The 18,454-nt window shown below is 38.8% G+C and overlaps 2 protein-coding genes and 1 long non-coding RNA gene across 3 annotated transcripts; all 3 read right to left on the bottom strand.

Moving 5' to 3' along the window:
- Positions 1 to 242: 242 nt before the first annotated feature.
- Positions 243 to 1,031, bottom strand: LOC139148579 (uncharacterized). Its single transcript, XM_070720063.1, has one exon. The coding sequence runs from the start codon at positions 1,029 to 1,031 to the stop codon at positions 243 to 245; it is 789 nt and encodes a 262-aa protein (XP_070576164.1).
- A 2,209-nt stretch (positions 1,032 to 3,240) lies between these two features.
- On the bottom strand, positions 3,241 to 4,029 carry LOC139148578 (uncharacterized). Its single transcript, XM_070720062.1, has one exon. It carries the CDS (start codon positions 4,027 to 4,029, stop codon positions 3,241 to 3,243), a length of 789 nt encoding a protein of 262 aa, XP_070576163.1.
- Positions 4,030 to 8,020: 3,991 nt separating this feature from the next.
- LOC139148221 (uncharacterized) lies at positions 8,021 to 16,740 on the bottom strand. Its single transcript, XR_011555898.1, has 2 exons — positions 16,501 to 16,740; positions 8,021 to 10,197 (listed from the first exon to the last, which is right to left on the bottom strand). It is a non-coding gene; the product is annotated as an uncharacterized lncRNA (long non-coding RNA).
- Between the last annotated feature and the right edge of the window lie 1,714 nt (positions 16,741 to 18,454).

The following is an 18,454-nucleotide window of genomic DNA, read 5'->3' as shown; positions in this document are numbered from 1 at the left end:
ATATTTAAAGACATCTTGCACATGTCAGAATGATTCTACAAAGGTCATCGAAGTGAAGAAAAATACAAATATCGCAACGCCTATTAACCTTTCACAAAAGCACATGCAGAGAACATAAAATAAATACAATGTATTGAACGATAAGATCATTAAATACGTTCACTTTCAACGAAACGTGTAATGAACTAGGGAAATTAATTCATTTATTTTTTTTTAAATTGAAGTTGTAATGCCTTTTTGGCTCAGGGTTTTAATCTTAAGTTGTATAACTTTTCATGGTAGGGCTCAGCATCTTGAATGGCTTTTCGGATGAAAACGGGTAAAGAAGATTCATCTTTCTCGGTATCGCTTGACCTAACATCAATCGGTCTCTTAAAACAGGAACTGCTTGATACTGTTCCGTACCATTCTTCTTCCCAATGCCAGCCATCGACAAGACCAGGCTCCCATTGTAACATGCTTTCTCTGAACTCAAATCCAACAGCCTCGCAGTATTTCTTCATTATGGTAGCTGGGTCACTGAGCAAATCATCTGAATCAATGACCAAGGGTGTTTGGCCTTTGTGATCTCTGATGTATTGATACAACTCCCACATTTCACGGAAACCGACTTCACTTGAGATCGGTCTCTTTTCGGGACCATAGGCCTTTGCAAAGTTCTTGTAAAAGGAAGGGACCGATTTCATTGGCGGGCGTATGAGGAAGGTATGTTGGAAACCTTCAGGTAGGGCGTCATATCTGCCGGTGTCTGCTATACGGTAGGCGAGGTCTTTCAGAAAGATACCTCGACATCCTTTATCCTCGTTCTCAAGCATCTGTTTTATATCGTTGAACTTACAACCAGGCTGGACTGGCCTGTCCAAAAAGTGAGGAAAGTACCGCTCTTCCCCAAAGTACGCTGCCATGCCGTAAACTTCATGATATACCTTGATATCACCAAGAGCTCGAATGGATCGCTCAAACGCTGTTGCTACTGCTCGGGGCATAGTCCATAGTACAACCTTTGGAATATTACCACTCCTTTGGGTCATATCGACTCTGAGAATTTAAAATTTTGAATTTATCAATTACGCATAAAGAGCTTCCGTGGGAGTAATTTTATACACAAATAAACTTGATTCTTTCATTGCAAAGCATTTGATAGAGAAAGTTTGACTTAAGATCGTGTACCCAAAATTCAGGAGGGTGTTGGGTAAATGATTAGATCAGATATATCATAATGTTAATAACAGAATAAATTTAAGAAGAAAAATCTATGCTTAGCGTGTGTTACAAGCAGAAAGGTTCATCAATCCCATGGAATTTCATGTGACTTTGTCTCGAGGCTTAGGCACTTAGTTGGAATTGAAAATTTGACTTCACGTAGCCTGATACAAGCCAGGGCAATACAAGCTTAAAAGAAAATTCGCGTTGTGTAAGGAATCTATACAGTTGAGAATTTTTTTACGGATCATTTACCAATTTGACCTAGTAAACTATTTCTACCATGAACGGACGATAATGTGTTCCGAAGCTCAGTCTACTCTTAACTATAACATACAGGTTTCTAAACGTTTACTACCATTGTAAACCACATTAAAAGTCAATTTGACAAGATATTTGTTAAAATTCTCCAATAACATAGGCCACACAAATTGTACCGCTTTCGATGCTAGTTCGGGGTATTGAAAAAGTTCTTTTTAGTCTTGGTTGACTTTGATGGAAAAGAGACATATGCATCCAGCATTATAGGCAAAGCGAAGCAAAAGGTTTTGCCCACGATTACACAATTTAAAGCATTCTCTTTTATAATCATATATTAAGTCTTCAGAGGTGAATATGTAAATCAACTTTTCGATAAAATAAAATAAAGCATGACCTAAAGTTTGCCGATACGGCCACTATAAGCTTTGTGAACACTAAATTTGGGAACATGAAAATTTAGATTTTGCACAACTGGACAAAACGGATGTTATAGAAGTGGTAGACCAGAAGCGTACAGGCAAAAAGTTAGAGTCCTAGTAACAATCCTCGAGGTACATCCTAACCTATTTATTAACGTGTAACTGTCTTTGATATCGTGCAGAAATTAATTTTGTAACTTGCGCCTTTCTTGATATTGACAATTGCAAACGACCTTATCCTGCGAATTCGAAAACAATTCATAGACCACTCACCTTGATCAACAAGTGTGCACTCTGTGAACTGAAGCTCGGAAAAGGCAAAGTATGAGTGTGTGTGTAGTGCAGGGCTTCTTGAATTTTATGCGTAAAACTACCTGCAAATCTAACAAGCAATGTGTAACTTTAATTAACCATGAGATTATGGGGAAGAAGTTTGATGGCAACTACAATATCCTTCTTTTATGATACCTCTGTAGAAAACTACGCGAGATATTTTAAACAATAACTCAGTTTTATTGACCATTCAAATAGTGAATTATGAATTATATGATAAGTATTCGAAGTACAATATTAAATTACTTCAACCACAGAATCATTGAGAGAAGTAAATTGAATTTAATGTCTTTCAGTCAGTGTTGGTCTGTTATTTTTCAAAACCAGCACCAACTTTTAAAAATAGACGATTATTTTGATTTTGTTTTCCGGTTTCCTTTAGTTCCTAGTAATTCATTTGACCCGCAAATGTCTCATCGCTTATTGAAATGTCGATAACCATTTATTCGCTTGAAAGAAGCAATCATATACCTATTATAATCCATTCTCATTTTGCAGTACTGTACATTGGGGCCATTTGGCCGTTTTGGTAAAACAATCTACACTTCAGAATTCACTCGTCCGATTGCTATACAATTCGGCATACAGAATTCTTGGAGTGATCTTAACAAGGTTTGTTCAAACGTGCACCTCTACATTCTGGCACATAGCCCTTTGTTTGGACTATTATATATAAAATTGAATGAGGGCAACCCTGCACATTGAATTTCAAAGCTGTAAGACCAGTTATACGGAGAAAACAACGTTATTACCAGAAGTGAGAAACTTAGACGAAAATATTCGCATATTCGAATTCGATAATCCTAGCGTCATACAAAGTTAATACGAGTGCAATTGGATTTCAAAAAAAAGGAAGATAAAATAAGGAAAATAAATTTTTGAAAATTGTGAATTTGCACTTATTTTTGATAAGGCTCTATGGGGATATTCCTTTAAAGAGAGATACCGAATATGAAAGCTGTCAGACCAGCAATATAGAACGGAAATGTCTCCCCCTACTTCATCAATCGATATACTGATAGAATCATGGTAGCATTCTCAACTTGTACATTTCCTCATAGCAGGGTTGAGAATCTCGTACCGCTTCTTGAATCACTTCAGGCAAGTCAGAGAGCTTGTCATCCGGCCGACTTGATTCTAATTCAGATGGCTTCAAAAAACCTTTGCTTGTCGACACCCTTCGGTACCATATATCTTCCCATAGCCATCCATCGACAGGACCAGGCTCCCAGTGTAACATGCTTTCTCTGAATTCAAATCCAACAGCCTCACAGTACTTCTTCATTATGCCAGCTGGATCGGCGATTAAATCATCAGCGTCGATGATCAATGGTGTTTGACCTTTGACATCTCTGATGTATTTGTATAAGTCCCACATTCCGCGAAAGCTGATCTCAGATACAAGGAGTGGACTGTCCCAACCATAAGCATCTATATAGGTCTTGTAAAATGAAATGATAGATTTGATAGGTTGGCGTATGAGGAATGAATGTGCAAATCCTTCGGGTAAAGCATCGTATCTTCCAGTTGCCCCTATACGATATGCGTGGTCTTTCATGAAGACACCCCGATATCCAACCGCCGGTCCCTGAAGGATCTCTTTTATGTCACTGAACTTCAAACCGGGTTGAACTTGTCTATCCATAAAGTGTGGGAAGCACCTTTCTTCTCCAAAATATGCAGCTCTGGCGTAACTTCCGTGATAAACTTTGATATCACCTAGAGCCCGTATGGATCTTTCAAATACTGTTGACATACCCTTTTGTACCGTCCATAGGATAGCCCGTGGAAAAGTGTGGTCATTTTCACTCATTTTGACCTTGAATAATAAAGAAATCAAGAAATCAAATCGTGAGCGGCAACGTGACTTTAGCCGCAAAATGGGATTTTTGAAAACTTCTAATCGCTAAAAATCTTCTCCAGAACTAACGTGCCATTTAAACTGAAATTTCGCTAATATAATCATTTGCCAGAGTGCTTGCAAATTTGTGAATGGCGTTTCAACGTAGTTGGCGGCAAAATTGTTTTATTATGGGGAACTTACTACAACCCTGATATACTATTAACTAATCTTCTTCACTGGAACCAATATAACATTTAAGCTACAATGCACAAGTATTGCGTCAAACTTTGTCTAACAAATTAAATATGACCTTAAATGACCTTTGATGCCCTTTTTGATATCTCTGCAACAAAAACTGCTATGAGTTTAGTTTTCTTTTAGTGTATTTAACAAGTATCCAACCATGAAAATCTTTCAAATAACTTTAAACGACCTTTGACCTACTTTCATATATCTCAGCACAAGGACCAGAGGTTTGGTATTTGTTGGATATTGACCAATAAGGGATCAAACATGTTTTCCAAAATGCGATGTATTCATTGCTTCGCTTCGATAAAGTTTATGTGCGATGTGTAATAGTGAGCATTAGAGCGTGAGTGCTTCGCGAACTCTACAGCCTGTGGAGAGGGTCGCAGTCACAAAAATTGTAACAACTTAGCTCGGCTATTGAACCAATCTTTTTGAGATTGGGGATTTGGCCAAGAGGTTCTGACTGTGACTTCTCCACTAGGAGACTGGGTACCGTACGTTGTGAGTTCGAACCCGATTGAAACCACCGTATTAAATGACCTTTGATATACTTTCTTGTATCTTATCAACTCTAAGGGCTAGGGGTTTGGTTTTCCTACGTGTATTGAACAGTATGCTACTATACTTTTTCCCATACCTTGAGGATAACAAAAGTCAGCAGGACCTCTCGACTATTAGACAGTTCTACTATTGTTGCCTCATTGGCTTCATTTAGCATAGGTGGCCGGCCAGGGCGTCCATTGGATTCAATAATTACGAAAATAATATCATATTTTAGACTATATGTCCTGTTCGCCAGTGGACAGACTAGAGCCTCGTGACATCATCACGATCGACTTTGGTGGCAATTGAACACACATCTTTCTAAAATGCGGACTGTGTGTAACATGTTTATTACATATACTTACCGTATGATGCTTCCTTTCCTTTGAGCTCAGAATCAGGCCCAGTATTTCAATATGGTGTCCTAATGGCGTTAATCTCTTTCGACGTCATAGATATGACTCTGCAAAAGTCAGAGGCCAACAGGGATAGTAAGGAGAAGCCAACACCTTCATTTGAATACCGCGAGGCAAGCATTGCATGAGTTTACAACTGACAACGTACAACTCACAACTGACCCACTCTAGGGGAGGGCGCTTCTTCTAAGGTGTCCTTTGTCTGATAAGGTAAGGGTATGCATAGCATTAACCTAGTCCAAATGACCATTACATGTCTATCAAAATGTTCATTTCAAGGAACTTATTGATAGATTAGTTAAGGTTTGTGTTCCCACTCTCTACACAGTACACAGACATGGTATGTGCGGCTATTTACTATACAGCATACATATTCATGCAAATATAAATGATAAAGACAGACATAATGCATACACATTCATGACTTCTTCCAGATTCCAGAAAAAATTCATGACCACAGAAAGACAGTAAAGCATCTGGGCATAGGCAATGGACACGGCAACGAATAATGCCTATTGCAATTAGCTCTTGCTGCGAGAGCTTATGAGCACTTGATGGAATATCCAAAATCTTAAAGAATGCGTTTAAATAGAGTCAAAGACTCTAAAAAACGTTTTGTTTTGTATCTAACTTTATAAATAATGATCGGAAACTCTCAATTCTTTCGTATGAAGACACCTTTTGTTGTGCTGAAAAAATACTCAGGCTCTAGTTACAAAGCAATCTACTCTTATATTTGTACAGCTTAAACTGACATCGTATATGTCATCAAAGTAATGGAGTATCATATCCAATAGACCTTTTCCAACAATGCATTGCAGTGGCCATATCAAACACCAAAACAAAGTAACCAGAGCTATGAAGGCATGTTTTAAATTAAGACAGTTACTTTTTACAGACTCAAATATTCAAAGTAAGGTTCTATTACAGATGTTTGATTCCACGATAATACCTATTCTGCTATATTGTACAGAAGTATGGACTGTGGACATCTGCACAAATGCACAAAACCATACTCACGGTAGATGTATAATGCTGTTATTTCCATGACGAACATTCAACTAGGTGGGTGGGAATACAACAATTGTAGTCGCTCAAACATGGAATCTCTTCCTTTGATTAACTCAAGTAACAAACCGGTACTTATCTTATTAACTCAAGTATCATTGCCAATGTGTTAATGAACATACAATGCAGCTACCGGTCGGTCAATTATAGAAACTGGAAAACAACCAACAGCTGTGTTTTTCATTCAGTACGGACAAAAGGTGTTTACTGATATTGACCATGATACTGGAACTCGAATGGAAACTTAAGCTAAAACAATAAGTTGTGACAACGATAGGCTATTCTCCCAATCAAGTATTTGGGATTTCATTTCATATCTAGTCAAGAAGTTCATATTTTTCAGCCAATGTACGTTTACTTCTAGTGTTGTGTTTCACATGTTCAGATACGCCTTTAAATACAGTGCATTTCACCTAAGTACCGCAACTCAGCGTTTGAGACGTTTACAATCCACGTACAAAACACACGATTAGCTTGGGTATCACGGACACATTTCAAAGTCACCGACTCGTCGATTAGTTAAAGTAAACCAGCATGGGGCAGCCGCTGTCTGGACTGAGAGATAAACAGTTGACTAGACTTGATCTACAATGTAACTGTTTCTTTTACAATTTCAGCTAAGAGTTCAAGAGGTGAAGGTATTCTCAACAGAAACTAACTAAAAAGCAATACAATGTAGATCAAGTGTATCTCTCAGTCTAGACAGAGCGGCTGCCCCATGCTGGTTTACTGTAATTAATCAATGAGTCGGTGGCTCTGAAATGTGCCTCGATACCAGTATCGTTAGTTTGTACGTGGATTGTGTCCGTCTCATACGCAGAGTTGCGGTACCTTGGTGAAAACGCACTGTATGTCTATTACTGTGAAGTTTTGATGTGTATAGGTGGACTTTCGGGGACTTTCAAAGGCTTTTTGTAGACTTTCGGAGGCTTTTGGACTCTAGACTTTAGACTTTTGACTTTAAGGGGGAGGTTTAGATTTTTGTCAGTCTAGGCATCCCTGGCCTCGGCAGACTTTTCGTTGGTCCGATCCGACTGTGTATCAATAAAGTTCAACCACTTGAACTTTACGGCGTCCCCATGTAGTAGTATCCTGTTGGTACCTCTTTTCAAGCTTATTCCCTGACCTGAGAGAAGTGGTCAACCGTAAAACAAACGGTTGCAACATGTGGTAGAGAATCCGGGCAACTACACAAAAGTCGTAAGAAATCGAAGAAACTATCCGGGCACAGTACATACGGTATTTCAGAATGACTTGCTCACCAAAAAAGACGGAATGATGTCCATACAACAACGCACTGATGTCATCACCCGAAGTGGCTGAAAACAGAAGATGGCGGGTAACTTAACGAAGTATTTTTGACCACGGTAAAGTGATGATATAATAGTTTGCTGGTTTTGATATCGATACTTCCGAACATCAAGAGCAGCCTGATGTTTAAATGTTTGCGGAGAGAGAGAGAGAGAGAGAGAGAGAGAGAGAGAGAGAGAGAGAGAGAGAGAGAGAGAGAGAGAGAGAGAGAGAGAGAGAGAGTGTGGCATCAGCTTCAAGACAATTCCACGAATTTAAAGGTGAGACAACTTATAATAGAATTGTTAGGCGAAGGGAATGTTTTATCATTCGAGATGGAAAAAGTCTGTGTTGTATATAACCAGGTCTGAGAAAGCGGTCGGGAGACGAAGTCGTCTAATACTATAGATGACTACTTTATTTCTATACTAATAATAGACAGTGGTTAATAAAGTGGTCATAAAACTTGTGTGAGAGACCGAGCACAGAGTCTAGTGACCTGAAGTATCTCTGATGAGATTGAAAATGTCTCTGCCTTGGGAAGGCAAGGTTCCCGTAGATAAAGCACTTTTGGCTGGAAAAGTGTCTATGAGTCATGAAAAGTCAAATGATGGATTAGACACATTGTCTTATCAGATGGAATCTCTGGTTGGTAAAATAAACAGTGATAGGAAGCGGTGCCTCAAAGCTTAGTTCACAAGGAATGCTATCTGAGTATCTATAGTAAGACACTGCACTAATAATGACGAAATACAAGAATATATTTCCTAACAAAGTCGAATCAAGAAGACCATATTGTAAATTGACCCTGTAATATAAATCGCCGTTAAAATGTGTCAATACTCGAATGTGCCATTTCATTGGTAGCGTATATTTGCAACGAAAGAAACAATACTTTTTAAGTGATTTTGAAGAATGTTTTATTTAACGTGTAATTGTAAATACACTGCAAGCGCCTCTTTCTGTGTTTTGATACCTTCATTTTTCTTTTTCTTTTTTTTTTGAGTAAGAAGAAAAATGAGTCGGTAATGTTAAACATTGTGTTATGGGTGTTAGCAGTATATATAGATTCTGTTTTAATTATGGTACTCCTCGTTTAAAAAGAGAGTGTTTTATTTTTATGTTTGTTGATCCTTTTGGGGGTTCAAGGGTAGAATTCGTACTTTTACCATTTCACGTACTTTTAGAGTTTCAATTTTTTTCAGATTTTGAAGAGTTATAAAGATAGAGATTTTATTTCCAAATTTCAATTATTTTGGTGATAGTATAGTTCAGATTTTTACATATTCTGTCATTTTACCTCTGTTTTACTGTATTTTATATTTAATAATAAGCTTTTAAATATTTTGTTATCTTATTTTAAGAACGAATGATACAATTGAAAAAACTGAGGTCTTTATTTCAAAATCAGGACGATTTTGTTAAAGAAGGGAAGTGTGACGATTGCAATTTCAGGCAAAAGTCTTTCATGATGTTTGCGTAATTATGTTAATTTCAGAAGCACTGCATAAAACTCTATGAAATATGGTAAAGGTGATAATTTGTCAGTGTTATAATAGGATGCTCTGTTAATTATTAATTAATTCATTTAATGGCCTTTTTGTAATTAGGGGGCAGCCGAGATTGGTTTTACGTTTACAGCATCATGGGCTTCTTTCTCGGCCATTAAGTCCCATCTGTAGCGAAGTATTTGTAATCACAGACCCAATTAATGTAGAGGAATTGAGATCAAATTACTCATTAACAAGTGGGTACTAGTCATCAACGATGACTTTTATTCAAGGCTTTGTACGCAGCCTGTACATCTCTTCATAGTAGGGTTGGGCATCTCGAATTAAATCTTGGATGTACTCTGGAAAAGATGATACGTCAGGCTCTGTTGTTTCTTTTTCCGCGAGTTTGTTGAAGCCTGTACTTTTTAAAACTGTGTCATACATGTTGCCTTCCCAAGTCCAGTCTTCGACGCGACCAGTGTAGTATGCTTTCCTTGAATTCGAATCCCACATAATTACAATATTTCTTAATCAGAAGGGCGGGTTCATTCAACAGATCATCAGCATCGATTATCGAAGGTGTGTCGCCCTTCGTGTCTCTAGTGTACTGATATAATTCCCACATTTGACGGAAAGCAGCTTCTTCTGGATATATCTTTGACCAACGAACAGGCTTGTTAGGTTTGGTGAGCAATTTTTAAAATGATGTGACAGACTTTTCTGGCTTAAGTATCAGGAATGTAAGGCGGTAACCATCAGGCAGGGCGTCGCTTCGTCTATGCTCTTGAATACAATGTGCGTGCTCTTTAGCAAAGACGCCCCGGGAACCTGTTAGAGAAGCCTCAAAAAGCTGCTTAACGTCGCTGAACTTCCAGCCAGGAACCACGTCACTATCTTTGAAATGAGGAAAGAATCGTTCCTCACCGATGTAGGCTGCATTGCTATATACTTCATGGTACACCTTGATGTCGCCGTGTGCTCTTATCGATCTGTCAAACGCCGTTGTTATGCATCTTGGAGCCGACCACAGCACGGCTTTGGGAATGTTATCTGACAGTGTGTTTTCAGTCATCTTCGAGCTGTGATTAAATGATTATGAAAAGTGTTAGTTGCCTGTCTCTCGTCACTTTGCAATTACTTTCTTTCCTTCCCTATATTACACGATATTACTATCTTGTCGCTCCTACCTGACACCGAGTATAGACAATCAAATACTTTGAGTCTACTGTACATCCATTGGCCTAACAAAGACACTTCATCTGTGTCAAGCCCAACCCTCATTTACGAACACTCACGCCGAACCGCTTGAATTTTGAAAATCTCCTTCGAATTCTGTCACTGTTCTCAAGGTTTATTTATTTATTTATTTATTTATTTATTTATTTATTTATTTTATTAGTATCGTAAATAAACAAATACAAAACGTGCAAATTATTATTTTATAACATGCCATTTATAAATATATGTTTTGTCGAATTCTGTCACTGTTCTCAAGGTTTATTTATTTATTTATTTATTTACTTATTTATTTATTTATTTTTGTTTATTTATTTATTTATTAGTACTCGTAAATAAACAAATACAAAACGTGTAAATTATTATTTTATAACATGCCATTTATAAAATATATCTTTTGTTAGCCAGTTAGTGTTATTATCCACTTTGTCGCTGATACAAAATATCGTTAATATCACGCATAAAAAATAGAAAATGGGAGAAAACTGTCGTGCATATGAACGGGGGCATACGCAAAGAATGCTGGGATTGAATTTTAGAAAAGCGCCCCCTGTGTCAATAACTAGATTCAAAAATTGCCAGTTTTTAGACGGAACGCTCTAGTTTTCAGCTTGCAAGTGGAAGGTGGGCAATGGTAACGATGGCATAATACGTCCCTTGTTTAACACAATTGGCAATTTTTGTCCAACATTTGTACACATTACAGAAAATCTATACCTGCACTGCTGCAGGGTTTGACGTCGTGTACGTACGTGAACTGCTTTCATCAGAGGGAAACTGGGCATAGTTGTCATACAAACGTATATGAAGTAACAATTAATTAGTCCCCGCGGACGAAGTCCGGCGGGGACTTATAAATTGGGTCCCGTGCGTCCGTGCGTCCGTCCGTGCGTCCGTCCGTGCGTCCGTCCGCAGTCGTTTCTCAGACACTGCTGAACCAATTTTGTTCAAACTTCGCACAAAGGCATAGCACTATGACCTACAGATGCACATCGATTTATTTTGCGATACGATTCAATATGGCCGCAAGGTGGTCATATTTTTGCGATTTTTCATGTCTTTGAACCATAACTCAAACATCCTTGAACCGATTCTGTTCAAACTTGGCACAAAGGCAAAACACTATGGCCTACATATGCATGTAGAATTATATTGCGATACAATCCAATATGGGCGTGAGGCGGCCATTTTGTTTGCGATTTTTCATGTCTTTGAACCATAACTCAAACATCCTTGAACCGATTCTGTTCAAACTTGGCACAAAGGCATAACACTATGGCCTACATATGCATGTTGAATTATATTGCGATACGATCCAATATGGGCGTGAGGCGGCCATTTTGTTGCGATTTTTTCATGTCTTTGAACCATAGGCCTAACTCAAACATCCTTGAACCGATTTTGTTCAAACATGGCACAAAGGCAAAGCACTATGGCATACATATGCATGTATCAATTAACCTTGCGATAGGAGCCAATATGGCTGCAGAACTGCCATTTTGTTGGAATTTTGCATGTCTTTGAAGCTTAATTCAAAGGTCATTACACCGATTTGTCCAAACTTGGCACAAAGATCATGCACTATGGCATACATATACATGTCAATGTACTTCGTGACATGTTCCAATATGGTTGCCAGATTGTCATTTTTCCCCAATATCGCTGCCAGATGGTCAGTTTTGGATTTCTTCATGTCTTTGAGGCTTAATCATATGCAAATATTCCTTATCCAATGTTGTTGAGACTTGGTACAAAGATAAAGTACTATGGCATACATATGCATGTCTACTAATTTTGTGCTATGATCCATATGGTCAATAGACAGCCATTTGATTTCAATTTTGGTGTGATTTTTTATGTCTTTGAAACATAAACATAGGTCATTGTCCTTCGATGGACTGATTTTGATTAAACGTGATATGGCTGCATTCTTGTGCACATTAATTTGTTTCATTATATGATCCGAAATGGCTGATTACAACAACATACCCGATCCCATACCATTTCTAAAATTCCACCAAACCATGTGTATAGTATGTGCCATCATGACACTAGAGGCAGTGAGGGCATCGTTATGTGTGATGTAATCAAAAGTTCCTTCAATGGTCATTACCGGCAGAGATGGGTCAATTTTATTGAACGTTCCTCAGATTACTGTATTATGCAAGTCACAGGCCTGATGCACCCGTTGCATCAATGTCATTCCACAGCTACCTAGACCACAGCTACCTAGACACCAAAGATTATAACAAAATGGACAACCGGGAACTGTGTCATCAACGATGACTTGTTCTATTTTATCATGAATCAATACAAATAACATTGCCAATCTCACAGTTGCGAGTGTAGTTATATTAAGTGGCCGCGTAGTATGCATGCATACTACTCGGCGGCGGCTATGTATAACTACACTCGTAACTGTGGCCAATCTTAACCCCTGGCGCGACACAAAGGGCTGAGCCCTATATAATATTATGTGTAGAATAGTTCAGATTTTGGGTCAGAAGAACACCCAGGTCTTTAACTAATGGTACTCTGTATAAATTGTCCCCATTAATACTATAATTATACGGAATCGGAGTTTCTTGTTTGTAAAGGGAATAACCATACATTTTTCGAAATTCAGTTTAAGTTTCCATGTTGTGCACCATCTCTCAACGTGGTTACGGTCTTGTTGAAAAAAACCGCAATCCGAGATGTTAGAAATTTGCCTCGTATACAGTTTTGAGTCATCTGCATACAATTACATGAAACTTGAAACTGAAGAACTGATATCATTAACGTAGAAAACAAACAAAAGCAGACCTAACTGAGACCACAGTCGCTTGGTGGGCTATTCAGCTCTGGGACTATTCGCCCCGTAGACGAGTGCACAGAGGCGAGAAACAACCCTCACTTCTTCTCGCTTCTGTACACTCGTCTATGGGGCGAATAGTCCCAGAGCTGAATAGCCCACCAAGCGACTGTGCTGAGACCCTTGAGGTACACCAGAACCAACGTTACTCAATGAGGAGAAGTGACTATTCCGGACCACACGCTGCACTCTATGAAAATAATCTCAATCATACCCATCCGTAATCTATAACACTAGGTCAAAATTCGTTATACACTAGTTATAAACATAGACACAAAAGAGCACAGAACAGACAGTAAAGCACCGGTACACACAACAAAGCCAAATTCATGAAAGAAAGATATATGGACCTTTGGCCAAAAGGCCAAGAAGTGATATGATTGGAACCAATTCAAAATGTTACCATGATTGCCAAAGTGTGAGACTTAATGCAGTAGAAGTCTATGTTTGACTGAGTCAAAGGCTTTGCTGAGATCAAGGTATATATAATCAACTTGGCCACGATCATCGATAACTCTGGATAAATGGTCTGTGTGAAACACGAGGTTGGTAACAGTGGAGCGCCCCTAACAAATGCGTGCATTCTGCATGTGATTATAAATGTGGGGAAAGACAGCCTTTTCAAAAACTTTACTAAAAGTAGGGAGGAGTGAGATTTGCCGGTAATAACCGGCCTGATTACGAAGGCCATATTTAGAAACCGGAACATCATTACCTACTTTGAACAAAGACGGAAAGACGCCAGTCTGAAGTGACTTGTTAAAAATCAACGTAAGCGGTAGCAAGCTGTTGTGAACGTGTACGAATGACTCTGACGGGGATCCCATCAGGGCCTAGAAGCTTGTTAGGGTTTCAGTTGATCAAAATGTTAGTCACTAAATCAATTATAGTAATAATGACATTGTTTAAACAATCGTTAACAAAAGATCCCTTATTCAGGGACAACATCGTAATCAGCCCAGCCATATGGAATGGCATAACGGCAATGATCCCGCCATGTGTAAGGGACGTTGGGAAAGAGCGAGAATTACGTCTATTATTTATGAAAGACCAAGAGCGTTAACTCGTTGTTACAATTTGACATTGTACGTCACCGAGGTAATCCTTGCATGCGAGCTTCTTGGCTTGTTTAAATTCCTTTCGTAGTTCCTTGAAAATTGTGAACGCGTCATGATGCTTTGTATCGTTCTCTACCGGCAAAATCTTGTGAAGTCAACAGAATTATATCGGGTACAATACAAATAGATTTTTTCCTCTTATTGTACTAGTTATCATCAAGTAAGTCATTCAATGGAAAAGTCATTAACATCGGGATGAAATCGCAGCGGTGCTGTGGCTTTGTATCGATCGCGCTGGGGCAATGGTCAAAGCCAGGTTCTGTGGCGTAGAGCCTTGACTTGAGCACGATCGATAAGCCACACACCGCTTTGCTGAAATCAAGGTATATAGAATCAACTTGAGCACGATCATTGATAATTCGGGATAAATGGTCTGGGTAAGAAACGAGGTTGGTAACAGTGGAGCGCCCCCTAACAAATCCGTGCCGATTGTCCGCCAGTGCATTCTACACGTGATTATAAATATTTTATTTTATTTTTTTTATTTGATACACAGATCAACGGGCAAACCAACTAACATATCAAATATGGGAAAAGACAGCTTTTTCAAAAACGTTACAAAAAATAGGGAGGAGTGAGATTGGCCGGCAATTACCGGCCTCATTACGAAGGCCAGATTTAGAAACTGGAACAACATTAATTCATTTGAACAAAGACGGAAAGACACCAGTCTGAAGTGACCTGTTAAAAATCAATGTAAGCGGTAGCAAGCTGTTGTGAACAAGTACGAATGACTCTGACAGGGATCCCATCTGGGCCTAGAGCCTTGTTAGGGTTTAAGTTGATCAAATTGTTAGTCACTTCATAAATAGTAATAATGACATTGTTTAAACATTCGTTTATTAAAGATCCGCATTCAGGAACATCATCGCAATCAACCAAGCCATATCGAATGGTGCAACAAGACACGTTGGGAAAGAGCGAGAATTACGTCTATTATTTATGAAAGACCAAAAGCGTTTACTACATGTTACAATTTGATCATGTACGTCACCGAGGTAATCATTGTATGCGAGCTTCTTTGCTTGTTTAATTCCTTTCGTAGTTTCTGAAAGCTGTGTACGCGTCATCTATTTTTGATGCTTTGTATTGGTTTCCTACACCTGTAAAATCTTGTGAAGTCAACAGAATTATATCGGGTACAATACAAATAGATTTTTTCCTCTTATTGCACTAGTTATCATCAGGTAAGTCATTCAATGGACCAGTCATCTGGTTGAAAACAGTCCAGCCTTAACAGGGACAATTGCTGTAACTTTTCGTAATATGTTCATAATTTTGTCGTTTAAAAAATACAATGCCCCTTCTCATTCTTCCACCTAAGAGTGTAGAAAAAAGTAGTGGTCTTGCAAATCGTGCTATCTACAAACAAATATAAAACAATCCCACAAGGTGAACAGTACAGTAAGTTCCATCGATTCCACCTTTGCAACGCAGGAACAACTATTGAAATGTAGATTCAATGTCTAAGTTGACCTCGACCTATGTGGTGGAACGGGGTCATGGTACTGTTAACCAGCAGGCCACAACCTTTACGCGCCACCGCTTTAGTCCTCTTGTAAAGGATAGTATACACTTCATAGTTTCTCTTTATAACAATTCGCAGCTGAATTCTATCACAGTTTCCGACTGACCACATTTCGATAAGTTCAATCTGAATTTGTTCTTAATTAAATTCTTTTGACCTCTTTGCAACGCACTCGGGAAACACAGGAACTTGCATCGAGCCGCTGGCAAGACAGCAGGGCTACTCGACTGTCGATAGTTCTACTGGACCCGGTGGCTTCGTTTATGAACGACGCGGCATTTTCTGCATGGGGAGTAGTGGTACTTTTGGTATTGCCAGGCAAAAATCTACTGCAAACTGCACATTTATGATCGGCAACGACCATACCGACAAAATAGGCTCAAAGTGGGGTGTCGACAGACTAGAGGGTCGCGTGATATCATCATAGCGGATACTGACATCCATTAGAACAAACAACATCCAAAAACTAAGCACATCATTAGCCATTTCATTAGCTGTGATATCGCAGCGGTGCTGTGGCTTTATATCGGTCACGCTCGGGGCAATGGTCAACGCCAGGTTCTGTGGGCTTGGAGCCTTGACCCTGAGCACGATCGATAAGCCACAGCACCGCTGCAATATCACAGCTATCATTTCACATACTTACTGTAGGATTCCTTCCTCTGGAGTTGAGTATTAGGCCCAGTTTTTCAACGTGGTGCTCTCCTAGAGTTAATGTATGGCGACGTCATATGACACTGCAAAAGTGAGGGGTCAGCAATTACTGCTAAAGTTGAAGGGGGTCGAAGGGCCCTGACAATACCCTCATTTGCATTAACGCAAGGCAAACATTACAGGGCCGGAGTTTATACTGACAGAGTGCAGCTCAAAACTGACCTACGCCAGGGAGAGGGCCATCCAAAGTGTGCTCTGTGTAATAATTAATAACATACGAGTCAACCAAACATCAATCTGTTCTGAATGATGACCTTGTTTGTACATTCACAAATATGTTAAATTGGAGAGACACGTCGCGACACTGAAAGCTTTAATACATAGGAACAAGATTGAAACTAGTTTTGGAGAATGGGGTATTGTTAAATTTTTGTTTAATCAGCAAATTTAAGGTCATCTACTTTTTTTGCAATTTCACTTGTTCTTATTGCGAATTTGTAATCTTGCTAAATTGCACCTTACGCTTTTGATAAATTTGAACATTTAAAAGATCCTATTCTCCAAAATTACTTCCAATCGTGTTTAGGGCTTTATGCTTCTAATCACTATACAGTACGTACCAATGGTAAGTACGACAGCTATTTACTGTTTAGTTAGCGGTCATGTGACTCGTATCGTATTTAGCTCGTAGATTATAACAACATATGTGGGTTGCAACACTATTGGAGTAAATTACCATGTATCTTAAAAGATTATTTTGCATGTAGATCGTAATATACACAATTATTTATAATCATTAATGAATTAATGATCTAAACACATTCATACTTCATAGAGATTGGATAGTCTGCTTTTTGAAATGGTCGAAATTATAAGACAAGGTAATTTACCATACATGAAAATTGGGTCACAAACACTGAAATAAAAGTTTTTGGTTCTTTTTCATATCTAACTGATGTTTTGCGGACGGATACTCAACGCTGTTCTTTTATATAGATACGCTATTGTTGCTCTAAAAGTAGTCCAGGCCAAAATGTTACAACGCGATCCCAACGATCGAAAGCGCCCTCATATCCAAGTAATATTTTCCATATTAGGCGAGGGCCAAAAGTGCCCATTAATGGCCTTCTGTGATCGCTTATACACATTTTACGCATACAATGCGGTACTTCAAACGTTGTAGGTTACACCTGAAATGTTGCTAGACGAAAATCGTGACGATATCCTGCCTATTATTTACATTGACGATTTTTAGTTTGGCTTGAAGTTCATTCACTCTCTGAGCGAGTCAAAAGCCGTTTCTACTTCACCATGTTCACGGCGGACCATAAATATATGTTATATGAGTTCCAACAGGACTGGTCCAATAATCGATATCATTAACAGTAAATGAACACTTTACCAGGTTCAAAAAGGTGAAACAAAAAGTCATAACACAACGGTCATCCTGAAACATGCTAAATAGCAGTGGTACCAGGTGTCCTGAATTGATGAGCGTTCTCTACTAGCATCAGACATATCTAGATTGGCTCAAAGTAACAAAAACGCGGGCAAAGTACGTAAAGTGCGAGATGTGGATGTTCAATGTGAAACAGCTGACGTCGTGGAAGTATCATATACTTAAGGAGCTGCATTATATGTATCATGAAATCACGACTAGTAGTAGAGGCCATATATAGTATCCCAACGACATAGGAAAAAGAACACAATATTATATTACCTTGTTCATGTTTTGTGTTCGATAAAGGGTATGTTATTCGATGTCCTTGGTCGTGCGGCGGCAGACGCTTTTAGGGTCCGTCTCAGCAACACATATGATCAAGGCAGTATAGTTTGATATCATTTGTCACAATACTGCCGATGTCATGTTGTTATCTGACATGTCCTGGTCAATTTTACCAAGGACAGCAACCTACTCATCCACAACTGTGAGATGCAATGTGCCT

Source organism: Ptychodera flava, chromosome 13 (genome assembly GCF_041260155.1).
Source record: "Ptychodera flava strain L36383 chromosome 13, AS_Pfla_20210202, whole genome shotgun sequence".
Classification (NCBI taxonomy): domain Eukaryota; kingdom Metazoa; phylum Hemichordata; class Enteropneusta; family Ptychoderidae; genus Ptychodera; species Ptychodera flava.
Note: the sequence above shows the minus strand (reverse complement) of the source record. Positions and strands in the feature narration are given on the sequence as shown.